Here is a 27959-nt window from a genome sequence, read left to right as displayed (position 1 = left end):
TGCCTTTGAGTGAGTGAGCGAGCAAGACTGTGAGTGAACGTATGCGAGTGAGTCCGAATCAGAGTGTGAGAGTGTGTGTGGGAGAATGAGTGCGTTTACTTCAGTGAGTAAATGTGCATGTGTGAACGAGTCGTGAAAGTGTCAGTGAGTGAGTGAGTGAGTGAGAGTGAATAAGTTAGTGTGAGAAAGCCTGCGTCTGTTTGTGTGCACAAGATTATTTTTTCAGATATCCGTGGCTTTTACTTTGACTCATGACATTTGAAAGCACGCGATGGCAGCAGGATGTTTTGATCAGATAAAAGCCTGAGTCAGCACAAGTTAACTTTTTTTTTTTTTAATCAATGTGACCACTTTGCAAATGAATAAGAGGGAAACTTTTTTTACACCGTATATAAGTTATTAAAAAGTGTATACAATTGAGGGTGGAAAAAAATCATTCTTTTTAAAGTTTTTTTTCCCCTCCAGTACTTCTACTTGAGTACAAATGGCGAGTACCTTTGCCACCTCCGTTTGGTTCTCTGTGTTCCAGTAATCCGCTCACCAAATTGAGTATTCTCCCAGTGAGCATCAACCTGGAACTTGATTATACGACTTTAGACAGCGGTGTAGCTCAGAGCGGTTGCAAAATCTGGCTACTGACCAATCTCAACCATGAATCTCATTATGAAAGGAACAAATATACACCCTGGCTTGGGGGGGGGAGATGCAAGGGACTGAGAGAGCAAGTCAGTGGGTCAGACTGATGCCTCTCCTCCTTCTCCACCTCTTCATCCACCTCCTCTTTCTCCTCTTCCTCCTCGTCTGCCTTTTTACGGCGTGTGGACAGACGGACGTCTGGGCTGATCTCCCGCAGTGTCTTGTGACGTTTCCCGTTCTTGGGATCCACTAAAGGCATTAAAAAGGAAGCGACTATGATCATCTGACCGCAGATGTGACGGGCAGAAGGGATGATAGCAAGCTGAAGTGATAAGACCAGACGGATCTTCGATGAAAGGTAAACCTGATTTCACTGACCTAGTTTGGTTGCAAAACGTTCGCATTGTAATATTCCATAGGTTGTGGGACTTGCTATACTATAACACAGCATTGAATGGGCGGGTGTGATACAGGATGCAATCTACACATTGACATGTGTCACATGCAAGGGTGGTTTTATTGGCAGGTTCTGCAAACATCTTCCCTGCTTCATAAACTGCAGTTTGATTCAAGATAAAAAGCATGTGGGATCTTTTTTTTAAATGCGATCATAAGCACTGACCTACATTTATAACCTGAATTTGTTTCCTGAAATGGAATTTGTCTTTTGTCTTCTCCTTCTCTTCTCAAGTTTCCCTTGGCCGCACCACTCCCAGTAAATAAAAGTGGATGTTAATTGATTTTTATTTTTTTGTCCACTCAGACTTTGGCCTTGATGTCTCTGCCATGTCAATCTAATCTGCCCAGAGCCTTCACAATCAGTAGTGCGGGCTGAAGTCAATGAAACAAGTGGCCTCTTTGGATTCTGTTTTTCTCTTCGGGAATTACCTTTTTACCTTACCTATTTGAGCGAGGTAACTTGGTATTCTTGGAGGAAAGCTTGCTCGAATTCTGAAAAATGCTTCGGAAAGGGGACCCAGTGCAATTGATGTTGTCATCATTTACGGCAGCAGCATTACGGCAACAGGACCCCAAGGAAGTGTAGCGACTGTACATGACGACCAGTGACGTGCGTTTATGAACGTTTATGACCGGTGAGGCACTCACTGGAGTCAAATCTGAAAATATGAAGTCATAAGAGAAGATTGGCCGACATTTCTCTTTTGAATTTAATTGAAACTGTCATGTTCTGTCTGTTTTGATTGGGTTTCGGCTCCAGCTGGAGTGAAGGGCATTTCCCTCCAGCAGGCGCACCAATTTTTCTTAATCAAGCCTTGACGAGTATTTAAGGACCGTCAAGTTTCCAAGTCGCTGCTGGATTAATGACCTTGCTTTCTAGACCTCGCGCTACTTTCCATCGTCGCTCTCGTTAGTCGTAGATTTTCGTTACTCGTTCAATTTTTTTCTTACTGCTCTTGGTCTTTGGCTTCACGTTATTGGCTTCTTGACATTTGTTTATTCTCGGTGTTCCCAAGTACATTGGCTTTTGCAAGCGCTTTTGTTTATGTGTTGCTTTTCCTGGCTCCTTTTGAGCCATTGATTTCTGTCTTTGTCAGTGCAGTTTTCTGTAAATAAATATTTTTAGCGCACTTTGTGTGAGCCTCCATTTCTGGAATCCAAAAACATTATTCGCTTCGGCCCAGAATCGAACCGAAACATACCTTTTGAATCAAGGTCATAATTGAATTTTTGAATTGCAGGATTGGTTTTCAAAGTTGTTAATTATGCTTCAATTAATTCAGCACTGTTCAACAATGTGAGGGCAAGAAAAAAAAACCCAAAGAATATTTAATATAATGTTCATAGTTTTTTTTCCAGTCAGATTTTTTTTAATGAAGAGATTTATGCTTACCTTTACATTTATTTTATACAGTGATCCCTCGCTCGAACGCAGTTCACTTTCCGCGGCTTCGCTGTTTCACAGATTTTTTTTTAGTGCAGTTTTTAAAATGTTTTTAACCCTTTAAATCAGAACGCGTTGGCGGCGCCGCGTGTCGACAGTACAGTATTTCCAAAAACTATTATCGTTATTTGTTGAAAACATTTGGGGTTTTTTTTGTAATTGGGCCTGAAAACAGGTTTTAGTCTGTGATTTCATTGTATATATAGTTAAGTATTGTATAATAACTGTAAAAAAAATAAAGTTCACTACTTCACGGATTTCACTTATCACTGGTTCTTTTTGGAATGTAACCCCCGCGATAAACGAGGGATTACTGTATTTATTTTATATTACATACACATTTGGTACTAAAACTACACCTCTGGTGTGTTTTTTAAATAAAGAAGCGTACAGTATATATATATATATATATATATATACACACACAAAAACATATATATATATATATATATATATATATATATATGTTTTTGTCATGTTAAGTATTGATTCGGAACTGCTCCATATATTGTATGTTTGTAGAGTATTGATGGTTTCTGTAACTGATGTGGTATTTGTGGTTTTAAGAGATGAAGTCGAGTAACCAAAATGTGCCAAATGTGCAGGCCGCCACAACTACATCTCTGTTCGTGCGTGTGAATGACAAGAGAACGTGACAATTGCGCTCGCACTTGAATTGCGGTGTCGTTGTCTAAAGTGGTGTGATTTGGGCGTCCCGCAGGGTCATCGCACATTGATGGGAGTGCAGCTGCTGCGTTCACATCCCCAACGATGGACTGCGGCGACCCTAGCGCTCTGCTCAACCGGGAACACCTCATCTACGCCATCACGGTTCCGCTGTCGGCCTCTATCATCCTGGCCAACCTGGTCATCATCTTGGGGATCATGTGCAACCGCCAGCTCCACAACACCCCCAACTACTTCTTCCTGAGCCTGTTAGTGGCGGACCTGTGCACGGGCGTGGCTCTGCCTTTCATACCTCTGATGGGACTGAACCGCGAGCTGAGCTTTGGCTCCTGCCTGGTGGCGCACATTTTCCCAAACTTCCTCTTCCTGGCGTTTCTTCTCAACCTTGTGATGGTTCACTACGAGCGTTACATCTGTATCGCGGAACCCCTGCACTACAGCAATTTGTGGATGCACCGAAGTTTTCCCCTGGCTCTGCTGCTAGTATGGGCGCCGCCGCTCCTGTACGCGTCGCTGCCCGCCTTCGGCTGGAACAACTGGACCGGGCCGGACTGGAACGGCTGCTGCGCGCGTGGCCAAAAGTTGAGCGTCTCGTCAAATTGTTCCACCAATGTCACCGCGTGCTGCTCATACAGACGCGTGTTCCCCAACGCCTTCATCTACCTGGAGGTCTACGGTCTCGTCCTGCCTGCCATTCTCACCATTGCCGCCATGACGGGACGCGTGCTGTGGATCACACGAGGCCAACTGAAGGACATCTGCCGGCTCCATCGCTCGGTGGAGCGCGGCCAGCCCTCGGACCGGGAACAGCGGCTGAACATGCGCTACACTCGCTGCGTGGTGGCTGTGTCTCTGACCTTTCTTGCATGCTGGGTTCCTTACCTCATCTACATGCACGTGTGCATTGCCTTCTTGATCAGCGACACCAAATGGAACTCCAACACACTCATCGTACTCTCATGCACCGGTATCGGCAGTATGGCTGTGGTGCCGCTGGTGTTGGGCCTCGCCAACAGGCAGTACACAGAACCAGCGTACAAGCTGCAACAGAAACTTCGAGACAGGTTGAGGCAGAAGATGCTGACATCAAGAGAGCCTGAAGTGAGGGAAAATACCAATGACAATCTTGAGTAGCTCCTGTTCAGATGCAGCTATAGACATACATTATTCATGGTAATCTTTGGCTTTCGTTTGAAAACAATTGAAAGGTTCAAAGGCATAAGGCATCTCCGTTTTTTGTGAATCAAATAAAATGATTTTTTTTTCATTTCCGATTCCAGGAAGGCTAATACGGAAACTTTGATTTAAAAAAAAATAATACAAGAAAAACTTCCAATGCAGTTTTCGAGGTCAGTTTATCACAAAACTAAACAATTTCATGAAAAGATTTCAAAATGTTTACAAAACACAAGAATTTCTCCCAAATAATGAGTATTATCCTGCATTCACACTGGAAGCAATGGCAACATGAACTTTCGCCTCCGGTTATCCGCCCGAGTTTGAACTCACCCGAGTTTGCTTCATTCTTGCCCCACTATCCTCTAACTGCAAAAAAAAGCCTGAACATTGCTAGTCAACAAACAATTGACTAAGACAACCAGTGTGTTGTTTGTGCTAGAATTCGGGCTAATGCTATTGCTAGCTTGTTTGGAGCCAACAGCTGAAAATAAGTACCGGTAGCTTCAAATTTACACTGGGCAGATATGACAACAATCCGACATCTTTTTTGTCAATTTTTTTTTATTCCTCTCGCATTTAAGTGTACACATTGTAGTTAGGTTTAATGGGAAAGATTTCACTCTTGTAGGGGGCCCCAGTTCCAGTACATTTTGAAAATCCCTGCTGTACAGTACTGGAAACTCAGAAGCAAGAACTCAGTTTTTTTTTTTTTTTTTTTTTGTGAACACTCTTCTACCGATAGCAGTAGGAGCCGGAGAAGTTGTTGTATTAAAGTAGCAGACCACCTTGCACAGGCTGCCAATGAATGGCAGGGCAAATGTGAATGGGGCATTGTTACATTTGACGCAGGAAAACCATACTCATGACAATTAGTCGCCAGATAATGGCATTGGAGCGCCATGTCGTGTTAGTTTGGCTGCACTTGAAATGATTGTAACCAGTTTCCCTCTACCTCCTGCCTGCAATGTTTACTCCCACTTTCCCCAGCAGTGTTTATCTATGTACTGGTATGCAAGCTGAGGAGGAGAAAGGATACTCCTTAGAGTGGTCCATCTACAGTAAGAAGGAATAACATTGACCTTTTTTCCATGCAGACGTTTTATTAGGAGGCTAGAAATGTCACCGTAAGGACCGCAAATGTCGGCTTTGTATATTAAAAGATGTGTTTGCTTTCAAAGCAAAGCCTATAAAGAGGAAATGACATCTTGAAATAAATGTGGACGATATGCTGCACGTCGTATGTGTTTCCTTGACTGAAAATGGGCTTTTAAATATGTAGCATGTAGCACGTGGGTGGAAAGAAGACAGAGTGCAAAGATGGACCGAGGAGGAAGGGCAGACTTTAATGAAATTAGTCGCAAACAAGGTCTGAAATTATGCATGGTGTGAGGAGAGATGGGATACCCTCATGGGATCTGGGTGTTCCTCCAGCATGTTTAGTCCATGTACAAATATGTTTTCCACACTGGAAGAACACATGTCACAAAGACTTATTGAGCCATATTCCACATTTTGCCAAATCAATCATAATCATAAACAAATACTCTACTGCCTTACTGCCAAAATTTATATACCGGAACACATATTTTTCTTTACTTATTTATGGAGCAAAAACTCACGATGACATTATATGTTTAAAAAAAGGCTCCAAAAAATGTCCATCCAATTTCTTAGCACGACACTGATGCGTGATGATTCCCTGATTCATACTGGGCTCTTGTAATCATCTGTGTAATGGCAACTTTGGGCCACCACTTTCCCCGCTTCCACGTGCACCTTGATGAGCACGCGTCTCTCGGCTTGGGGACTTGCTGCTTGGATGAGGTAAGGTGTGATGATAGTGGTTGGTTTTGGGGCTTGCGGCTTCTCACGTGCTCCTCGCTGGGGAAGCAGCTGAAGGTCTGCGTGCAAGTAAGGAGGTGGATTGGTTGGTTTTGTTTTAGAAATCTGAGCAAAAGAAAGGTTTGGATTTAGTGGAACACAATGCTGAAATAACATGAATGCAGAAGTTGTTTAAAATACAGTTTTATTCCTTTTTATACTTTATAAAATAAGTACTATGTATGGTTTCCCCCTCAATTACAATATAGTATAAAAGTCATCTGGAATGTGTCCATTCTCAGTGGCGGGCAGTTCCAGTGGCACACGTAAAATTGTGTACATTAATTCCTGTCATGCACTTAAATCCAGATTCTTTCACAAACTGTTTTCACCTATTAAAAAGTTTTGTATTTTCTGGTCACTGTACCATCGTGCTGTATGCTGTGAAATAGGTCATTGTTTCCCAACCTTAATTGAGTCAATGCAGATATTTTTCCACGTCATTTTTCACAAAAAAAGATTAAAACGTTTAGAAAATCAATATTTTTAACAAGGAAAACAGCACACGATAATATTGTAATTCATAAAAACAGAATTAAATAAAATGTAAATAACCATGCATCCATTTTCTAATGAGCTTATCCTCACAAGGGTCGCTTTGCGTGCTGGAGCCTCATTTTGACAGCAAATGAGTAGGAAAGCGTAATAGAAATCGGTTGCTAAAAATCCAACATGTGATTTTGCACCGTACGGTTTGTCACATTGGACATTCACTGCAGATAGTTTCTCACCTGAGGTACGTATGAGTTTGTTCATTCTGCAAAGAGACAGAGCAAAACACAGGGGTAAGTACTGCTGATCACCTTTCAGCAGAGGTGAAAAAGGCACTCACACTCTGTGCTTAAATACAAGTACAGACACTAGTGTTAAAAAAAAAAAAAAAAAGACCGCGGTATAAGTCAAAGTCAGCGGCGTGCAGAGAGGGGACCAGAGAGGGCGTGATACCCCGACCCCCCCGTCGAGAAAATGTTTGAATGTTGATTGTCACGTCCCTGCTAATACGTGGGAAACAGACCTTGTAAATAATAATCACATATGAAATCACAATCGCAATACTGGGGGGGATCGCAATTAGATTTTTTTTCAAAATCATTCAGCCCTCACTCAAATACAGATACATGGAAGATACACTTATTTAAGTACAGTAACTGTACTTCATTACTTGCCACCATCGTCTTTGTCTATGTTTAAAACCGGCTGCATGAGTACGTTTCCTCTTGGTTCAACTGTACCTCAGCTCCTCGCCTTCCAGCAGCTTGTGATAGGTGGTGATCTCAATATCCAGGGCCAGCTTGAGGTTCATCAGCTCTTGGTGCTCTCGGATCTGGCCGGCCAAGTCATGCTTGGCGCGCCTCAGGGCCTCCTCCAGCTGGGCGATGTCCTTGCTGGCCCTCTCCAAGCTTTCGTCGCCTTCCATGATTGCATTATTGATGTCTTTCTTCAGAGACTCTTCCTACAGGCAAAGGAATATGCAAATGACTGTACTCTATGTCCCAAATTCACACTTTCGAGGCATAGCGCTCTTTCTCAGACTTTGGAAAGAACCTGCGAAAGGTGCCGACTGCACCTTTACTTTGACCAGAGCCTTTTTTCTGTATCTGTACATCTAGTTAAGCGCGAGTACGTTTGCCACCTCTGGACACCAACCTTTCTTTTGAGAGCATCCAGGTCTCCATTCAGCCTCTGGATGAAGCGCACCATGTTTGAGATCTCTTTCCGTATGTCCCTCAATTCTTGCTCTCGCTGGCCCGCTTTCAAAACCATCACATCCATCTAAACGCAAGAGAAATCAATCAGTAGTGTCAATCAATCGGGTAACGTCTGACTTGTAACGTCTTCCCGCTCACATTCTTCTGGTTCCAGTGCTCGGCTTCCTCCCTGGTGCGAGCAGCGATGTTGGCGTACTGACTCTTGACATTCTCGACAATCTCATTCATGTCCAGAAACTGCTGGCTGTTTTCTCGTATGACCACTGTCTCGTGATGGATTTGAGATTCCAGCTCTTTGATCTCCTGCGAGGAGTGCCGCAATGTCAGCGGGGGTAAAAAGCAAACAGGGAATAAACCTCCTTGTTACCTCCTCATAGCCGACCCTGAGGAAATCCAGCTGGGCGATCAGATCTTCCAATTCCAGAGCCAAATTTACAGCTTGCAAGTGACCTTCATCTGCATCCTTTTGCGAAGCACAAGTTCATACATGAGACTCATGACTTTTTTATCCAAAAGTGTCCTAATGCAGTGATTCCCAAACAGGGTGCTGTGGTCGATCATTAGGTGTGAAGTAGTGAGAGGTAGAACATAAGAATGCTCTTCCACTCGGCGCGGCTGAGTTATTTGCGAGTCAGCCAATCCTCCCTCAAACATCTCCAGTTGGTCCGAAATGCTGCTGCTCACTTTCTAACTTGAGCTCATAGGAGGGAGCACATAAATTCAATTCTGGTCTTCCTTCGCCAGCTCCCTGTACATTTTAGAGTTCACTTGAAGATTATTTTATTTGTCTTTAAATCTAGAAATCATCTCGCTCAACTTTACATCTCTGAGCTCATCCAGCTCTATGTACCTGCCCAAAGCATCAGGTCAGCGGACCAGACACTACCGGACGCACTGAGGACTAAGCGGAGGCTAAGAGGGGATCAATTCGTTGCCGGTCCCACACTTTTGGAATGACCTCCCGTTAAACGTTAGGCAAGCCCCCCTCCCTGTGTCCATCGTATGTGAAGATGCTTACTATGTTTTTGTTTACAATAAAAAGATTGAAAGTCTACCAGCCACTGTGTCTGTTCTTGACCACGTGATATATTATAACTAACGATGACAGGCCATCTTAAAGATACAGTGTGTAGAATGCAGTGCCATCTAGTGGTGAAATAATAGAACGCAACGACCTAAGCTCAAAGCATGTGCATGTGCATTTGCCTTTCCAACAGCTCCTATACTTTTTGTTCTTCTACTTTCTTCCTTTCATAACTTTTCTGCTGTAAATTGGGAATTTCTCCATTGTGAAACGAATAAAGGTTTTCTTATTTTTATTCTTATTATTTCAAAGCATGCACACTACAGTCCTTAGAGAACCACTTTTCGCAAGCCTACCACCGATTTCTTCACCAGAGGTGCAAGGAAATGATCTGCCCAAACGACTTGTAGTATTCCCACAAGTGACGGCGTAAATGCATAGCATGACTACACACGCTGTAGTCATCATATTGAGGAACTACCTTGGCTAAATTGGTCTCCTTCAGGTTTCTGTAACAGAAAGATGGTGGTGAAACATGGCAGCCTCCTGTAGGGGAGGCGTACCCTATGTAATATAATTAGCGACTACTTCATCGACAATTATATATAGAAATTATATTGATGTGATAGTGCATATTTTTTCCACATTATTGAAGTTAATAGAGGGTTTTTGAAATATTGAACAGTGAAAAATCAACACATTTTTACACAGTGTCCCTTTTTGCTAACATTCATTATGTTGTGTTGGCAATCACAGAGGTGCTCTTCTGGTACACATTGCACTTTATATTCTTTGTTGAGCGTGAAATGATCTTCATTTATTTTGTGCATGCAATACTTTGTTTTTCATTTCTACCCACCCCTTCAATTTTGCTGCTGTAAATTGCAAATTTCTCCATTGTGGGACAAATAAAGGTTTTCTTATCTTTTTCTTATCTTAAACTTTGGACATTATCTGTCTTTTATGGACTCTTTACTCCAAGCAACGTGACAACTTATTTCTATGCAGCGACTGCAGTAACATTAGCCAGTGTGGAAAAACGATCCCCGCAAAGCTTCAAGGCAGAGATTTTGTGTGTTCCTTTTTATGTTAGTGAACTTTTCAAATTATTCGCTTAAGTTTTGCTATTTATCTAACCACACAGCCACTAAAATGCGTACAGTGTCTTCTGGAAGTTTTATGCTTGCAATATCTGTTTGTTTGTGTTCAAATATATTTGACAAATTACAAGCGTGTTATAAAGTTTGGAGAAGCAACAGTAGTAACTACAGTACCTTTTTGGTGACGATAAATTCATTCTCCAGTTCGGCTTTCTTCAGCAACTCATCCTCATACCTGCGGCCAAAATGGCATCAGAATTTTAGTGCCGGTCGTCGACAGAACGTGTCAATGACATTGAGTTGTCACCTCTTCTTGCTGTTCTCCACCTCCTCCTGATTCCGAAAGAGCTCATCCTCCAGTTCCGCATGGTCACTAAGTAATTTGTCAATCTGTTGCTTGAGTTCCTCCTCCAGTTGCTTCACCACGCCCTCAATTTTGCCCTCATAAGCCTCCTGGCCTTTGAGGATCTTCAACTTTGTGTCCAGTTTTTTGTTTTCAGCCTCCTGGTGTTTCACCTGACACATGAAGACAGGTGATGGTTGGTAATAAACAAATAAATGCATGTCTTCATAATGATTTAAGAATCACAGAAACAAGCCCTCTTTTACATGGAGTGAAATATTTGAAATAATAATAAGAAGTTTCTAAAATGCCAGTTATCAACCTGTAGACGCTCACGTCCACAAACAAATCTAACACAATACACAAGATTTTTTTGTGTTACATCCAGTACAATAGATTTACACTGTGATCAATGTATTCATTTTACAGTGGTTTTAAATGCCTTTAAGTTCTACTCTTTACCTTCTCAAGATCAGATCTTTACGTTTTTTTTTCAAACTCCAAGGAAGATTACACAATATTCTTATTTTCGAAAAATGTAAAAAAAAAAAAAAAGGTTGAATGAAGTTTTATACTTTAAAATATAAAACTGTAAAATATTCTAATGTTATATCCATCCCTGGTTTTATTTAAGACATTAAAAAATAGAAACATTTTGTTTGAGAAGCTATCATGATTATTTTTAATTTTGATTGTTTTTTTTCCATCTTCCATTTTTCTGCATGTGGCCCTCAGTGGAAAAAAAAAGGGTTGACATCACTGATTTACAGCAAATAAAGTGAAACACAAACGAGTATCCCCCCCCCCCCACACACACACACAAATATGTCAATTTGTCATAACTGACCTTTTCAATCAACCTGACGAACTTGTCATTGAGTCCCACCATGTCGTCCTTCTCCCTGAACTTGCCTCCCGAGGAAACGTTGTTTCTCGGGTTGCTTCGGTCCGGCGTCGAGCTACCGCTTGGGGTGTACGACTGGCTGCTGTAATTTTTGCCTTTAGACATCGCGAGGCGCCGAGGACAGTGAGATTACGCACAACACGTGAGAACTAAATATCGGTGCAGAATGGGTTGAGCTCACCGCGGCTCACCTTCATTTAAAGTGGGGAAGGGCCACCACGTGTTGCCTCCCTCCAGCTCTGCCAGCCCCCAATCCAAATAGGAAAAAGTGGAGGCGGCAAAAGTACTGACTCATTCTGTACTCAAGTAGAAATACGCATGGTTGTGATAAAAAAAAAAAAAAAAAAGACTGGTACTTCTTCGGTAAAGAAAGAAAGAATTGAATTGAATTGAATGCAACTTTATTGTCAATAAAATAAATAAATAAAAATAAAATTAAAAAAATAAGAAGAAAGAACATAAATTACCTTAAAAAAGCTTTTATTTATAGATAAACTGACAGATAAAAGCATTCATATACTGTATATGTTTATGAATCTCACTTAATCAAGACATTTCCAAAATGCAACTGAGTGCTAGACCTGGATAGCGCCTAGAAATAAGAGTACATGTACTGTACTGTATATGCTGCCTGTTACTGCTCTACACTGAGAAGGATGAGTGTGTGTGGGGGGGGGGGGGGGGTCCACATTTCATGTTGCATGCTGTATTAGAGATTTTTTTTTCAAGATTATTCCGTGATGTGATGAAAAATATATACCTTAATTGAACAAATAAAGCTAATCAGAATGCGTATCCCCCCTCACACCCCCATACAGATTCGCGGCAATGAAACAAATAACAAGCCGATTTCGAAAAAAATAAAAGGAAGACAGCAAAGATACCAGGACAAAAATTCAGAAAAATAAATACTCAAGTAAATATACCTAAAGAAGTCCAGTAACGAAGTATTTGTACTTCGTTATTTAACTACAGATCGAGGGGGAGAAAAACTGAAATAGTAGACCCGCAAAACTTGAATTCCAGCTTTGATGGGTGTTATCTATTAGCCAATAGGATCACCAGGGGCGGATTGGATCGGTGCGTAAAACTACTATAAAACCCCACCTGGATTCGTCGTCTCCTTCAAGTTTTGTTGTTGCTGTCACAAAGCAGTCGCGTTTGATAGCTCATCATCTTATCATGCCTTCCAACACGGCTGCAAGCATGTTCGGTGGGGCGGGCGGACGGGGATCGAGGGCGTCGGTGGCCAGCTTTGAGGCGCTGCGTAACGTGCTGCGTAACCACTCGGACCGGGACTCGGCTCCGGCTCGTGCAGACGCTCCTGCCACGATCTCCGTCGTCCCCGCGGATGACGGAGAGACGCTGCGAGGTTTGAATGGCCGGCTGTCCGGCTACCTGGACAAAGTGAAGCAGCTGGAGGAGGAGAACCAGCAGCTGAAGGAAGAGATCGATGAGATTTTGGTGAAAAGGAAAACGGCAGAGGGCAGGGACTGGCAAGAGCTTGAAAAGCCTCTGAATCACCTCAAGAATAAGGTAGACGACACTTTGTAACATTTAATGCAACTTTTGCAACTTGTATTGAACCATATTTTACATTTGAAAAATCTCTTGGAACACCACCCAATAAAAATGTCACAAAAAGTGCTTTATATCCACACAAAAAATTATATTGGGTGAGGTGATTTTTATTTATTTTTTTACTAAATGCAAATACTCAACCTGTGTAGTTGAACACCAAACTATTATTCTGTTGCATGAGTGGTAACGAGCGGCTAAACATGTTAATTGTACCTTCTGCTATAGAGTGGATAATAATTCTGATTATCTGTGCCATAGATAAATAAACAAAGCAGGATGAAATGGACCCCCTCAAAGTTGTGGTTTGGCATTGTTAAATTCCTATTCACAGAAAATCTCACAGTTTAGGAAAGGCCAGAGCAATAAAAGTATTGCTTTAGCACAATTTGCTAGCATCTTGGTGCCAATAAACTACGGTATTTTAAAGTGAGTTGAGGCGCTTCACTGAAACAAAAGTAGTGCCTAGCCGCCAACTTTGCCAGGTCCTCTGTTACTTTGTGTTATTTGAGAAAGGGCGGGGTTCACTACACATTAATTTTATAGCAAATTGATTACAATTTTTGGACCAGTTAAGTTAAAAATGAAAAATTTCCGTGCGGGTTTTGGGAATCACAAATTGAGTTTATCTTGAAGTACCTTTGCTCATACTGTATGTCTTTATTTCTTCAGATAAAGGACATCACCAAGCACAATGCCAAGATGCTGCTCCAGATTGACAACACCCAACTGGCCAACGCTGATTTCATAAACAAGTCAGTGTCATGAAGTAGACCTCTGTGTTTCCCAATGGATGGAAGGAGCTAAAATGAGTATCGCGTCATTAAAGAGAATAGTTTTGTGTCAAACTGAACGCGTACTGACCACGCCGAGTAAGACATGATCGTTATTTCGGTATATTGGCTTTTGAAATTTTTTTTAATGTGAAATATGTGCCTTGGCTCAGTGAAGGTTGGGAAACACATTGGTATCCAAAATAGAAAATAAGATTAGATGAAGTATGACTGTGTAGATTCTCAGTCATCCAGGTCATGGTAATGCACAAAATGTTGATTGGAGGCAACTGGACTCTTCTTGGTTGTGTGGAAGGCATTTCACCTTTCATCCAAAAGGCTTCTTCAGTTCAGAATTTGTGAACAATTCAGGACTCTTGAAGCCTTTTAGATTTTCTGGATTTGTTTTTTTTTTCAGTTCAATTTTCTTTTTTTTTAAAAATGGTTTGAAATGTGCAGCCCGATGGTCGCCTGGTTAGCATGTGGGCCTCACGATGCAGGTGTGCAGGGTTCGATTCGGGCTCCGGCCTTCATGTGTGGAGTTTGCATGTTCTCCCCGGGCCTGCGCGGGTTTTCTCCGGGTACTCCGGTTTCCTCCCACATTCCAAAAACATGCATGGCAGGCTGATTGGACACTGAAATTTTTCCTGAGGTGCGAGTGTGAGCCCGGATGGTTGTACGTCCGTGTGTGCCCTGTGATTGGCTGGCAGCCGGTTCAGGGTGTCCCCTGCCTACTGCTCGAAGACAGCTGGGATCAGCTCCAGCACCCCCTGCGACCCTCGTGAGGATAAGCAGATCCGTAAATGGATGGATAGATGAATTTTGCCCGTAAACATTTTGGGGATAATTGAATGACCATTTAGCTTTTCAACACCTGAATGGATACTTATTTGAAATGTTTGTAAACATTACAAATGACAAAGCCTTTAGATTCTTTTCTTAATTTGGGCTCTTCAGTTCAAAAATGTTCTCTGTATAAAAAAGCTGTTCGGATTTTCTTTTTGATTTGATCTCTTCAGGTTTTAATTTTATTTACAGTAAAATGTAGACGTGATAAAAGAGTTTTGGGACTAAAGGAGAAAGGTCCAGGAGGAGTTCCGTTGCCTTGATTCAACTTTTGCGGACTTGGTTGAGGTGCCGGTAATAATCATAATTCCATGGCTGTTGTCGTATGTCAGGTTCAATGATGAGACGAAGGCTCGGAAGGCGATTGAAAACGACCTGGATGAGCTGAAGAAGAACATCGAGGACACCAAGCGGAGCAACAAGCAGATGCAGAAGGAGATTGATGTAGTGAAGGACGAACTGACCCTCTTCAAGCAGGACCACAAAAACGCGAGTCTCAACACCAACACCACCAAATTGAGCGCCGAATCCACTTTGTAACTCGAGTCTCTTTTGTTTTGTAGGCGGTAGACGACCTGCGTGAGAAGATCAAGAACTCTGAGGTGAGTGTGGAGATTGAAACTCCAAACTCTATCTTGCCCGAGATTGTCAACAATATCCGCAAGCAGTACAACAAACTTGCCACAAAGAACTTGAAGGAGACCGAGGACTGGCACCAGCGCAAGGTACCTGACATCCATACTCGCAATCCCTTCCGCTATAGCTTTTACTTACTTCATTGTGTGCATCCTCTTTAGTTTGAAAACATCAAAGTTGAAGAGGCCCGCAACGCTGAAGCGTTGCAGTCGGGCAAGACGGAGCTCAAAGATTTGCTCAAGCAGAAGCAACATCTGGAGATCAAGGTTCAGGGTGCGCACAGCACGGTGAGCTTTTCCGAAATTCAATGATCCATAAAGCCAGCAATTTTCTTTCAGTGCTTCCTCTCATTAGGTCGAGCTGAAGCCTATCTCAGGTGATCTTTCTGTCCACTGTGGACTCTTCTCCAGCCAATCACAGGAGATTTACAAATCCAAAATAATCGCACGGGTCGTTTATGGGGTAAAAGGGACTGCATGAGTGTTTAAGTATATATTGTTCCAACTGCAACGTTTAGGTCTCTCCACTTGCCACCTGGAACTGCTTTTGTATATTAAAAAAAAGGGCAGGGTGGCCCAAAAGTCATCATTCGCTTCCTTTTTCCCCCCCTTTTCCGTTTCGGTTATCATTCAGCCAGACATGAAGCCGTCAGCATGTGACAGGGTAGACTTTGCAGTTTTTTAAGTATACGGCATCGTTCTCTGCTGGTCGTTGAAAGTCTTCAAGTGGAAAATTATGACGCTCAACATCTCTTTGTGGTGGTCAAAACCTAGAAGATGCAGAATTCTGAATGAGCTGCAGCTGTTTGATGATCTTTCGATCTTGTTTCAATGATTGATTGAAGCAGTGTGGCGGCCATAAAGCCTCTCAGACTGGTGCTGGGCTAACGCTGGGGGCAGAAAAATGTTTTGGAATGCTGCTCCAATGTGGCAAGCCACTGGCATAGGAATTCGACGCTAAAGCTAAGCTAAAGATATACAGTAATACAGTCTAAGCTGTCAAATGATGATGGCCTGAAGTCTGTCTGAATGATACTTCAAATAAAACAGAAAAAAGTCAAGTGTATAGTGACTTTTGGAACACCTCCCCCCCTTAATTGACCCATCTGCAGATCTACAATTTGGAGGAAAGCTTGAGGTTCACCAAGGTGGAGAACGGGTATCGTCTGGGCCTGCTCAACCAGACTATCTTGGACTTGGAACAGCAGCTGAGGAAGGTGAGGGCCCATGTGGAGAGCCAGTTGGAGATGAACAAGGACCTGCTGTGTGTCAAGATGAGACTGGAGGCCGAAATCAGTAACTACCAACAGCTGATGTCCGGCAATGTTGACAGGTGGGAGCAGCAGGATGACGTCAGCAAAAAAACAAACAAAAAAACGATGTCACACTCATGGTTGTCTGTGTAACCACAGACATGACTTCTTTTCAGTTTTGGCGGTAAGCCTCCTTCCTGGCCACAAATTAGTATTTTGTGTGCATTTTTAATCTATATTGTGGTCACAGTTTATTGTTTTTCTCCCAGTTCATGTCCATGGCTCTGTCATTTTTATGTGATGGGACTGGTATGTTTGACATGCAGTGCATTACTGTTTGTGTCCTCTTCTTTTCTGACAGCGTGGACTTTTGTTTTGAGGATGCTCTGCCCCATGGTAAGTCTTGAATCCAAAACAAATTAAGCATGAGTCACCTGATCTCCGGGTAAAGCAAACCTAACCATCATCACGTTAGTCGGGGGAGAAAGTGCAAGTCCTGTAGTTCAGTATTTGGTGGGCCTGGTGTCCATTTCATCAGCATGTGAACCATTTCTTTGAATCTAACTTAAGTGCACTTTCTGCATCACCGCATGCAACATGATTTTAACACTTCGCCGGAAGCAGGGTGACCGAGAAGCATATTCTGCAGGTGTGAGAGGAAATTCGAGCCGGTTTGTGTTTTCTTCCAAAGAAAAGCAAGATGGCGGCAACGTCTCTGAGGAGCAGGAAACGGCAAGAGAAGTTTTGAAGCAAGAAAATGAGCCAGCTCCCCTGGAGAGTCTTGAAGTCAAGGCAGAAGGTTCAACCAAGCCAGCCGACGGCCTTGCTGTCAAGAAAAACCTCAAAATTAAGAAGAGCTATTCCTCCTCCTCATCTGAATCTGAAGATGAAAAGGCCAAAAATCAGGGTACAAAAGAAAAAGCTTGAACCAATGGTTTGTTGCGGTCATATCCATGGACCTGCAAATTCACATTTTTGTCACAGAATGATGAATTATATTGTTTTTTTTTATATTTTCAAATTAAAGAATTCAATGTCAAATTTCCTTTTCTTCTGTGTGACATTTGTTGGGTTTGAGGCTCATCAATCTCTAATCCAGTGTTTCCAAATCTTTATTGAGCCAAGGCACATATTTTAAATCCACCAAACAAAAATGACACAAAAATTATACTGTACATATAACTAAAATAATGATCTCGTCTCAATTTCTTCACAAATTTACTTTGTGCCTGTTTAGCTGAATACAACGTTAGTATTCAATAGCAACCGGTCAATTCACAAGTCAACATCAATTGTAGCATTTAATTGTTCTGCCTGACAAAATACCCCCCCCCCCGAGAACATCACATTTCGATGTACGTACAGAGTGTGGGTAGTGTTTTCCACCTCCGGATATTATACACACACAACCCGAGATAATGTTGTGGTATTTCAGCGTTTTATTTTTTTCCCTCAAATGACAATGACATGAAAGCGCAGAAGGGGGTGTTGAAACCATCGCGTAAAATAAAGTGGTGAAGGTCATGTAAGAGTACCAAGTGGAATAAAAAGATATTGTATCAAAAATGCCATTCATACACACACACACATGTATATATATATATATATATATATATATATACACACACACAGTGTATATATATGAATGACTGCGCTTTAACTATGCAAAGCAAGGAATGCCCTGTTTTCATGATCTTGAGCCTTGGCTGTTCCCATCAACTTTACTATTTGTTATAAAGAAAAATAGAGAGAAAGAAAGAAAAACTTGACAATTTAGAGAGTGGACTGTGTGGGGCGTTTAGAGGCATCCTGGAGGCCTGTCCAATGTGCCGCTGAGTCGCAGCGTGGCGCGTTTGCGTGTGGCCACGGACGGTGGCTTCGGCTCAGCTGTCCTGGCGCTGGGCATCAGCGAAAGAAGGTCTTCCCACTGAAAAGGCAAGCGCAAGAAGAATTAATTACGGTATGTACTGTATTTTGCTAGCATCAAAGCATGTATTGTAGCTTCTGATGATTACTTGAGAAATTTACAATTTTTTCAAGGCCCCCCCCCCCCCCCCCAAAAAAAAAAGATTTAAGAGCTCCAGTTACACATTAACTGCATAAAAAGGATATGCTCCCTATTTGACACATTTACAACTATGGAGGTTTTCTTCGATAAACATTCCTTCCTCACAAATGGGAAAAGTTGGAAGTAGGGGTTGGGAATTTCAGCACTCGCAGTATAACATTGCAACAATATTTAGCTAGTGATAAGAGTAACACTGTCTGTTTACGTGAAGCTTTTAGAAACCGTGTTGTTGCACAACGTCACATATATAACGGTGAATCAAAAACGTCACGTCGTGTATCCCATGATCTTGAGCAACAAATCTATTGCTTCTGAATACCAGGTGAGATACAGCTGGCCACCGCCGAGCCTTACCGATACGGTTTGCTCTACACAGTATTCCTGGATATAGTCAAATGCATATATACTTAAGTCTATGTGTACCTGTGGCTAAAATGCAAAGCGTGATGAGTCTCTGGTCACCAAAATGTACAAGTGCAGTCAATGGATTAATTTCTTGTTGTTCTTTCGAGTTACTTCAAGCCAACACACATTCACACATGATATGTCATGAAATATGATCCCCAAGGTCCAAGGTTGGACCAGTAAATCTCAATACTGGTGAAAATAGAAATACTGTAGTACAACAAAATCAAATAAATTTCATAAACAGTTTAAGCAGATGCTTATTCACAGTGTGAATGCGTGCAAAGGATGCAAAGCATCAAAGGTAAAAATGCAAGAGGCTTGAATTTCACGTGATATTTTACAGGGTCATTTTGTACCGTTATTTTACGCACTAAAAGGCGCACCTAAAAGCTTTCCATTTTCTTAAAAGCTCACAGCGCGCCTTCAAATCCGATGCACCTTGTGTATGGTCATTACGGTAATATGTCAACCCCAAAATGGCTCCTTGCTCGAGACATGCTTACAACGCAGAGTTCAAACTTAAGGCGATCGGTTTCGCAGTTGAACACGGAAATAGAGCAGCAGCAAGAAAGTTCAACGTCAACGAGTCAATGTTATAACTTGCTGTTGGTTAAGTGAACCGTGTCGCTGCTTTATTAAATACGCGCTACTGACATCTGATCGTCGCTATATAAATCAGGGTGTAGTGTAGTGTTCTGTTGGCATTTCCTTGAGTGTGGCGCCATCTACTGGATGCATTGTAGATGGCGTCTTATAAGGCGGTGCGTCCAATATATGAAAACAATTACAAAATAGGCCAGTTATTGAAGGTGCGCCTCATAATCCAGTGCACCTTTTAGTGTGGAAAATAAAGTACTCGACAGAAATAAGAGAATATTCAAGAAAAAAGTGTTCAACGTACGTCGGATGAACGGGCGTGATGGTAGTTGAATAAATCCGAAGTTTTAAAAATCAAAGAATAATCGGTTTATTAACAGTGATTTCAATGCCAACATGAATCCTTACTACTTTTTCCATAATCGGCCAGCCCTACTATGAATTCATACTGTACTGTAGTGATCTAATTAAGATCCGAGACATTTTGTCCTCCGTGTAGCTTTAACCACAGGCCGCTTTTACGAGGAGAGGCAGAGTTGAGGTTACGTACGAAATGGTCTTCATCTCTTTCTTCTCAGCATCTGGTCGGGCACGGTTGAGAACCTTGAGGAAGTCTGACGTCTTGGCCCTCATGCGAGTGTGAATATAAGCCTGGAGGGAGACAGAAGTACACATTGAAATATTCGTTTCTCTTTCGTGTTGTTTATTTGCACAAGACAAATGGGAACAAACTTGCATTTTCTTCAAACTACGCCAGAGATTCAGATAATTATAGTTTACTCACAGTAAATAAACTGCAGTATCATTGTTTATCTATCTATGCCAGTGGTGTATAGTGACAATTAAATGATTTCTCAGGCTAAATTGAGACCAGATCGTCACTTCAGCAGGCTGGATATACTTTTGTTGTGACAATTTTCTGGTGTGGTGGTGTGCTGTGAGATTTCGTCTCATCCAAGGAATGTGCCTTACCCCATTAACGTTTGCAAAACACTGCTCTATGCAACACAGATAAGGATGCAAACAAAACTCTGTATTGTGCATTTAGTACCTTCCCGTTTCCCAACACACACACACACACACACACACACACACACACACACACACGCACACACACGCACACGCATACGCACACGCACACACACACCCTTCCATAAACGCGCCCACACTGACTCCCGTCTGTCTGAGCGGAAAAATCACAAAAAAAACATCTGACTTCATTATCAAGCTCACAAAAGCCAAACGCAGGCACCTGAAATTAAAGTTGCTCAAAAATGTCTGAGTAGCATTTACAGTCGCACAAAGTCCATTAGGGAAATTGCAGTCATGTGTACTCAAACACCCATCGCTGCCCTAAAACCTGTATGATGAATGTGTGACTGGACTTTTTACTGAGGAGAGCGGAAGATGGAGCGTTCCATTGCAACGACTCTTTAAAAGCTTGTAATTAAAAGGAGACGCGTGTTCCGTTAAGATCCTATTGTGAAACAACCCAAGACTCGACCTCATGGCGCAACATCTCAGTTTTTGTCCGTAACTAAGTATACAAGTGGTTCTCTAATTTATTTGGAACCTCTTGGAATATCAACGTCAATTAAACATAACTAGCATATGCAGCCCGAAATCTGAAAAGCAATTATTATTTTTGTACAGTTTCAAACTAAATATTAATCTCTTCAAAAGAAAGAAACTTAAATTCAGCATAATGTCATGAAATATTTATCTATAGTCGCTAGCTGACGTGCACAGCTTCAGCGAAACAACATGGCTGTGAAGAGAAAGGAGCTGGGTGACAAAAAGAGGTCGAAAATTTGAGGTGCATGAGCTAATACAGTGAACGCAAACTTCCCAAAAAACAGTAGACCTCGGCGACAAAAAAAGTAAAAAAATATAAAAACCCGAGATCACCAACTGTGCTCCATTCAAACTCACCTTGGAGCACTTTATGTGATAATGCAGGTAGTCCCTGAAGGTGTGGATGAGGTTGATGGTGTTGTCTCTGGCATTGGCATTGGTGTGACGTGGGAAAAGGACTACAAAGAAAAGAAACGCAGCAGGTACGTCAGTATTCATCAGAAACGACATGAAGAGCTACTTCTCAGCTGACTGACCAAAGGTGATGTATCCGATGTTGTCTCCGATAGCTGCGTCTGTGTCTTTGAGTTCCAGAGGCGGCTCCCTGTGGCTGAACAGCACCTGCGGGGCTGTGTGGCTTGCTCTGCGACCCTCTTTGAACTCCTACATGGAAATTTGAATGTGACAACATTTAAGAAAATACACATTGCAAAGTAAAAAAGGAAGACAACAATTTTAAATGCTTTAAAAGACAAGCAGATTTGCAAATTATTTTGCGCGAAAGTCACTATTTAAAGTATTTTTGTTTTATCCATTTATATTACCAAGCTGATCTCAATGTGTATCATTAGTTCATACGCTTTTCAAAACAAAACAGAAACTCATTCAATACATACACATACAAAATAATGACTAGTTTACGCAATAGTCACCCCAAAAAACAAACTGAAAAAACGGAAAGGAAGTCAAGGAAGAATTCAATGAATTATGATTAATTTCTTTGAGCCCAAACAATTCAACGTGAATACAAGCGGGTGGAAGAATTCAAGATGACGCGGCCCGCTCTCGTGGTTATTTAGTGGTATCTCTATTCGGAAGAAATACGGGACAGTCTAAAACGATGCGTATCGTCAGTAAACTGCGAACAAGCGTGACCCAAAATTCATGTGGACATCTATACTTATCCCCACTTTGGACTCTGAAATGATCAAAACGAGCAATGTGTATGTGTTAAGTACAGAAATAGAACCTTAATACGGTGCGCCGTATTATCGTGAAAATACTGTATGTAAATTTTTTAGTTTTGTTTTGTAAAACTCCATTAGCTGCACGTAACCTATAACGCACTGTACTTTCGTATCGGACCATACCTCCCACATTTATTTACCTATCTACTTCTGGGGAATTCCGGAGACCTGATCCCATTTAATTTCAAAATCAAGCAAGCGCCCAAAGTATTTGAACAAATGATTGATCACAAAGGTTGATTCCCACTGAAATAAATGTGACTGAAGCATGCAAGTCATATTTGAGTGACAATGCTTGCCATTCATCTAGTGATTAGGATTACTTCAAAGTAAAATGTTATTTGCATGCTTTGGTAATAATGTGAGCTTTGTATCTCCCGCCACAAGCTGAGAGGACCACGAAAAAGCTCTGCTTTTTTTAATGCAACACATACTCGATTATAACTTTATGACAATTAAGCTCACATTTGAGAAAAAATTCAAGACATTTTAACTGATTGCATGTGGCCGGCCACACAAACCTGCATGAAGACTTTGCCAATGATGACATCATCGTCATCTTTGAAGACTGTGCTGAACACCACCGTGACCCGATCTTTCTTTGCCTCCACATACCTGAGGGGATCAAAGTTGACACTTTTTTATAAATATCTCTGGAACTGTTTGAATAGACGCAGAAAAGAGAGAACCCTTCCAAGCTTTCTTGCACGTACATGGACTCGTCATCTCTGTAGTGGACCACAGCCCTCTTCTCACCCTCTTTCCCCTCTTCCTGGAACTTGAAGTATTTTTCAAACACGGAGGCAAAGCAGTTTCTCTTCAGCATCCCTGCTTGGTGCACAACCTCATCTTTGTTGCCTGGTAGGGTATCCAGGTCATAAAGAAGTGACACATTGTAGCCTGAAAGCAAAATCAGGAAACACAAATTAAGACAGAGGCAGGTAAAGCGCTTTCAATAGCATGATGCTAACATTAGCATAATGTAAACATACCAGCCTCTGGTGAAACAAGGAAGCTTCCGTACACTCTCTTCAGCAGCTAAGAACAAAAGCATGCATTAGTATTTTAAATTCTTGAACAATACAATTTGTATACCTGTATATGTATATATTTTTAATATAAAGCAGTGGCTAAGTATTGGAACCCTCTAAAGGTGGTGAGGCTGCTGCTGTAAGGATTCTGTATTGAGCGACCGGCACAAGACACTCAGCAACCAATGCCTCCTGAAAGTGGATTTCCTGCATCTGTGATCCTTTCTCAAGCCCCCAACCGCGGGTAAATCGGGTTTCGCTGCATTTTTCCTTGCTTGGATGGGCGGATCTGGACCAGTAGATGTCATTCATTTTGATGATGGGCCTGTCCTTTGGGACTCTTGGGTTTTGCTTTACTCAATTATTAGATTTTTCCAAAAATGCCAGCTGGAACAAAAATGTTGGTGCTACTTGGTCTGGAAGCTGATTGAAGAATTTAATGCATTGTTCTATTTTTAATCACGAAGTGATGTGGTTTGTACAGCCTGCAGGAATCCTCTGGCACCACAAAAAAAAATAAAAATAATAATCACAAAAATAATAAAAGGCAGTGAAACATTCATTCATTCGTTTTCCGATTGGCTTAGCCTCACAAGGGTGCCAGGGGCAGTGAAACAACACCACTTATACCAGTGGTTTTCAAACTTTTTTGAGCCAAGGCACACTTCTTTCATTGAAAAAAATCTCGGTGGCACACCACTAGCTGAAAATGTGAAAAAAAAGCTTGTTTTAACAATTAACGTGTTATATTGTTACTATAACCGTTTTTAACATTGAAAAATGACGTTGTAACAGCTTAAATTGGAATCAAATAAACACGAAGTAAAAAGTATTTTATAATCTTTCATATTGTTTCACCGTCGTCCTGCATTCATGCATCACAAATGTGCTTGTCTCTAGTCTCAAAACAAGGCAATTGGCTAGCTGTTGCTGCTCCCTAGCGGTATGGAAGGCTACTACACGATTACATTGCCGGGTGATAGACCGCACAGGCATACAAATTGGATATTTTCCCGCGGCACACCAGTGTGCCGCAGTACAGGGTTTGAAAAACACTGGCTTATACAACCAAAAAGAACAAGGTAGGGGGTGGTATCGTTTGAATATTACTAATTGATAGGGTCTTTATTGTCACAGACAATTTGACAATTTATTTGACAATAAAGTTTATCCAATCCAATCCAAAATAGATACATTACATGTAATTTTGAAATTAAGCATGTTAGACCGCATCATAATATGCTAAACACAATGAGGATATGGCGACCATGCACCACATACACCTGAATTGACTCTGTCAGTATTTGAAGAAGTTCCACATCATCCTTTTGTCGAGTAAAAGAAAAAAAGCGCCTCGGCTGCAGCCAAAGCATTCATGCAGCTGCCGCGAGTCACAGTCAGCATTTCCTCGCCTGTGGTGAGCAAGGCTCGAACACACTTCCTGTTTCTACTCGGGGCCTCTGTGGCTGTGTTTTTTTGCCTTACATGGCAGCAGAGCGCTCTTGGCGGTTCAAAGCACATGAACAGCAGACCTCATTCGATTGTTTTTGATCATTTAGCACCTCAAAGCCTAACAAACCCCATTGAAACAGCATATCTGTGTGAATGTGCGTATATGTGTGTGTGTCGTACCTCATCAGCCCCATGCTCCTGTAGTTCCTTGTAGAACTTCAGGGAGATGCTGACCATCACTTTGGTCTTATCACCATTTGGGTTGGAAATGTGGTACAACACGCCATCGAAGTCTACCGAAGAAGAAGGCAACGTTAAGCCATACATTTGGCCCAGAACGGCCACCAGACGATGATCTCTTATGCCATCGATCCATTTTCTGTAGTTTCTGCCCTTATTCGGATTGCAGGTGAGCTGGAGCCTACTCCAGCTAATTTGGAGCGAGAGGCGGGACTGGGACTGGACTGGTCGCCAGCCAATCACAGGATTCATATATCTTAACAAACATTTGTGCTCACAGTCACAACTATGAACAATTTAGAGTCTCCTTTAAAACTTTTATTCTAAAAGGCAAGTTTTAAAGATAAGATAAGAAAACCTTTATTAGTCTCGCAATGGAGAAATTCCCAATTCACAGCAGCAAAGTTATCAAAGGAAGAAGTAGAACAACAAAATATAGGAGCTGCTGGAAAGGCAGCCACTCTCGCGGCGCCATTTTGAGGTCAAAATAACAAAAATAACACAACACAACACATAGGACACAGACAGTCGTGCTGAAATGTGCACACGTCTGCTACAAGCTAAGTTTTGAAAGCAAACACGAAGCTGTAGCGTCCATTAGAATGTGGGAAGAAGGCAGAGTACCCTTTTTCTAAAAGAGAGCAAGTAAAATTCTTCATAAACTAACATTCATTTTAGTTTTGAGTGGCCACAGATGTAATTATCATTGCAATGGTCAAAATGAGAGCTGCATGTAATATTTTGATGCTGACATGTAGCTGAATGAAGTAACCAAAATATAAGAAAGACATGTCGATATGATGCAATAGATTTCTACAATACTTCAAAATACAGCCAAATTGGAAAACAAAAAATGCTATTCTTGCGCAAAACTGAGCAGAGTCTTTGCAATAGCTGCATTCTGAAAATACACCGAAATAGCTGCCTATGAAGATAACATCCACAAACAGATTCAGACAGGTATCACATCACACAATGTGTACAATACTAATGGATAACACCGCTTATTTCACACCATTTTGGGGTATAATAAATTGATCATTTTTAAATAACGCCATCTTACCTGCAAACGTCACATCAACAGCCTCGGGCTTGGTTCTGCAAGGAAGATATTAAGTTAGAGCAGGGCTCACCAAACTTTTTGAAAATAAGCGTTACCTTAATTGTTGGGTATTTCCTCAATATGTTGATATTCATTAATAATATATATTGATTCTCACTTTTTTGTATGACTGACTATTTCTATAAATCGGTGCAAGTGTGTACATGTTTGATTGTTTTGTTCGACAATATTCAGCGGAAATCACCATGTCCCACCCCTCTCGGAAAAGTTCAAGCAAACGTTACTGTAACACTTTCGCTAAAATATACATTTATCTACAGCGACAAGACTTACTGTCCACAATTGGTATGATTAATTCATACTGCAACATAATATGCATAACTCACACCAGTTTGTTTCTGCACTAATGTGACTTCACAAAGTAGAGAAGAGCGAGGAAATCATCGTTATTTCAGTACATATAGTTTTTTTTGGGGGGGGGGGGTGATGGGACTTTCCCAAATAAAATATGTGCCTAGGCTCAGTTAAGGTTCCAACAGATTGCATCTGCCTTTGTCGTGGGCTTGACTCAGCTTGACTTCTGGAATGCGGAAGCTGTAAAGAAATGTCATGTAGTTCATACGTTTGATCGTGCTCTGGCAGGCACGGACGGTTTGTTTGTTGTTATTGGAGACAAACGCAAGCACAGTTATTAAATCGTATTTGGTGTTTGCTTCGGTATCAACACAAAGCATCAAACAGCCCCCCCCCCTCGAAAAAAACGTCAAAGACACCAGTTAGCTCGCTGCATCAAATTGCGCCCACCACAAATGATGTATTCTGTTTTCTATTTTGTAAAATGTATTTATGAAGCCAACGGTGTCAAACGGATATAAAATCCGAGTTTTTGCTTCCTGTTTTAAGATGCTTCTAGCGAGGTTTGATGTAACCCGGTTTGACACATCGATCGTTGAGACACACCCCAGCTAGAAGCAAAGCAGTCGTAGCCGATCGCCACGGTCATTCAGTTTCTTATTTTGACATTTCTCCCACTAGAACGCCACTTTCCTGGCTCTTCCGGGTCTGTATGCGTGCACCAGCTCCACCAAACTCCCCTCCCATGCACCATTAATTACGGCGGGTGCAATTACGGAACCGCTAAGGGAAGCTAGCCCGCGTTAGCAAGGCTAGCCAGGTGTAACGATGATTCTCACCCGTTTGATGCGCTGTCGAACTTCAACGACAGGGTCTCTTCTATAATGCGGTTATTGATTTCTAACAGGATCATCGCAGTGGGTGGTGGCGGCGACGAAGAGGGCAGAGAATCGCTGCAATTTGGTTAAGTTACGCTAGTTGAGTCAAATGGTGCTAAATGTTTCCTCCCTTGACAGAGCAGACCGCTTCCGCCGAGGCTTCTTCCGCCTACCACTTCCGCGTATTTTGCACTCTGAACCCCATGGTAGTCCGCAGTGTTGCCTGTAATAAAATTAGAATGCCAAAAAAGAGGCACATTTGACCAGTGAATTTCCCCCCAACCAAATTCCACCCTTTTATGTCTCCAATTACCTCCTTAGAATTAAATACAGTATAGGAAAATCTGTACTTAAAATGGTTCATAAAAATACACTAGGGCTGTAACAAACTATAAATTCATTCATTCATCTACCGAACCGCTTTATCCTCACGAGGTTCGCGGGGGGTGCTGGAGCCTATCCCAGCTGTCTTCGGGCAGTAGGCAGGGGACACCCCGAATTGGTTGCCAGCCAATCGCAGGGCACACAGAGGGGAATAACCATCCACGCTCACACTCAGACCTAGGGACAATTTAGAGTGTTCAAACAGCCTGCC

General features: G+C 41.9%; 4 protein-coding genes across 4 annotated transcripts; 2 read left to right on the top strand and 2 right to left on the bottom strand.

The window, feature by feature from the left end:
• Positions 1-3295: 3295 nt before the first annotated feature.
• gpbar1 (G protein-coupled bile acid receptor 1) lies at positions 3296-5635 on the top strand. Its single transcript, XM_086112018.1, has one exon. The coding sequence runs from the start codon at positions 3311-3313 to the stop codon at positions 4358-4360; it is 1050 nt and encodes a 349-aa protein (XP_085968144.1). The 5' UTR covers positions 3296-3310; the 3' UTR covers positions 4361-5635.
• Positions 5636-6208: 573 nt separating this feature from the next.
• LOC147210855 (intermediate filament protein ON3-like) lies at positions 6209-11604 on the bottom strand. Its single transcript, XM_086110774.1, has 9 exons — positions 11310-11604; positions 10427-10635; positions 10294-10354; positions 8363-8458; positions 8134-8298; positions 7934-8059; positions 7519-7739; positions 7018-7043; positions 6209-6352 (listed from the first exon to the last, which is right to left on the bottom strand). Exons 1-9 carry the CDS (start codon positions 11469-11471, stop codon positions 6345-6347), a joined length of 1074 nt encoding a protein of 357 aa, XP_085966900.1. The 5' UTR covers positions 11472-11604; the 3' UTR covers positions 6209-6344.
• Positions 11605-12548: 944 nt separating this feature from the next.
• On the top strand, positions 12549-17409 carry LOC147210854 (keratin, type I cytoskeletal 18-like). Its single transcript, XM_086109821.1, has 8 exons — positions 12549-12902; positions 13617-13699; positions 14896-15052; positions 15127-15288; positions 15361-15486; positions 16311-16531; positions 16813-16847; positions 17143-17409. The coding sequence occupies exons 1-8, from the start codon at positions 12549-12551 to the stop codon at positions 17376-17378; spliced, it is 1374 nt and encodes a 457-aa protein (XP_085965947.1). The 3' UTR covers positions 17379-17409.
• A 138-nt stretch (positions 17410-17547) lies between these two features.
• Positions 17548-27543, bottom strand: arpc2 (actin related protein 2/3 complex, subunit 2). The gene is made up of 10 exons (XM_086117323.1): positions 27326-27543; positions 26133-26167; positions 25010-25122; positions 23339-23384; positions 23060-23246; positions 22868-22961; positions 21636-21762; positions 21457-21557; positions 20075-20175; positions 17548-18378 (listed from the first exon to the last, which is right to left on the bottom strand). Exons 1-10 carry the CDS (start codon positions 27397-27399, stop codon positions 18357-18359), a joined length of 900 nt encoding a protein of 299 aa, XP_085973449.1. The 5' UTR covers positions 27400-27543; the 3' UTR covers positions 17548-18356.
• Positions 27544-27959: the final 416 nt, after the last annotated feature.

The sequence above is a fragment of the Hippocampus guttulatus genome, chromosome 1 (genome assembly GCF_054856545.1).
Source record: "Hippocampus guttulatus isolate MCC_2025c chromosome 1, RoL_Hgut_1.0, whole genome shotgun sequence".
NCBI classification, from domain to species: domain Eukaryota; kingdom Metazoa; phylum Chordata; class Actinopteri; order Syngnathiformes; family Syngnathidae; genus Hippocampus; species Hippocampus guttulatus.
Note: the sequence above shows the minus strand (reverse complement) of the source record. Positions and strands in the feature narration are given on the sequence as shown.

Excerpts from the sequence above, each read along its gene's own strand:
- gpbar1 (XM_086112018.1), top strand. The coding sequence starts at position 3,311 with ATGGACTGCGGCGACCCTAGCGCTCTGCTCAACCGGGAACACCTCATC.
- LOC147210855 (XM_086110774.1), bottom strand. The coding sequence starts at position 11,471 with ATGTCTAAAGGCAAAAATTACAGCAGCCAGTCGTACACCCCAAGCGGT. Across the intron at positions 10,355-10,426 it reads GTGGAGAACAGCAAGAAGAG|GTATGAGGATGAGTTGCTGA; the intron begins GTGACAACTCAA and ends TTTTGGCCGCAG. Across the intron at positions 7,740-7,933 it reads TGGATGCTCTCAAAAGAAAG|GAAGAGTCTCTGAAGAAAGA; the intron begins GTTGGTGTCCAG and ends CTTTGCCTGTAG.
- LOC147210854 (XM_086109821.1), top strand. The coding sequence starts at position 12,549 with ATGCCTTCCAACACGGCTGCAAGCATGTTCGGTGGGGCGGGCGGACGG. Across the intron at positions 12,903-13,616 it reads TGAATCACCTCAAGAATAAG|ATAAAGGACATCACCAAGCA; the intron begins GTAGACGACACT and ends TTATTTCTTCAG. Across the intron at positions 13,700-14,895 it reads AACGCTGATTTCATAAACAA|GTTCAATGATGAGACGAAGG; the intron begins GTCAGTGTCATG and ends GTCGTATGTCAG.
- arpc2 (XM_086117323.1), bottom strand. The coding sequence starts at position 27,399 with ATGATCCTGTTAGAAATCAATAACCGCATTATAGAAGAGACCCTGTCG. Across the intron at positions 26,168-27,325 it reads TTCGACAGCGCATCAAACGG|AACCAAGCCCGAGGCTGTTG; the intron begins GTGAGAATCATC and ends TCTTCCTTGCAG. Across the intron at positions 23,385-25,009 it reads AGGAGCATGGGGCTGATGAG|CTGCTGAAGAGAGTGTACGG; the intron begins GTACGACACACA and ends TTTTGTTCTTAG.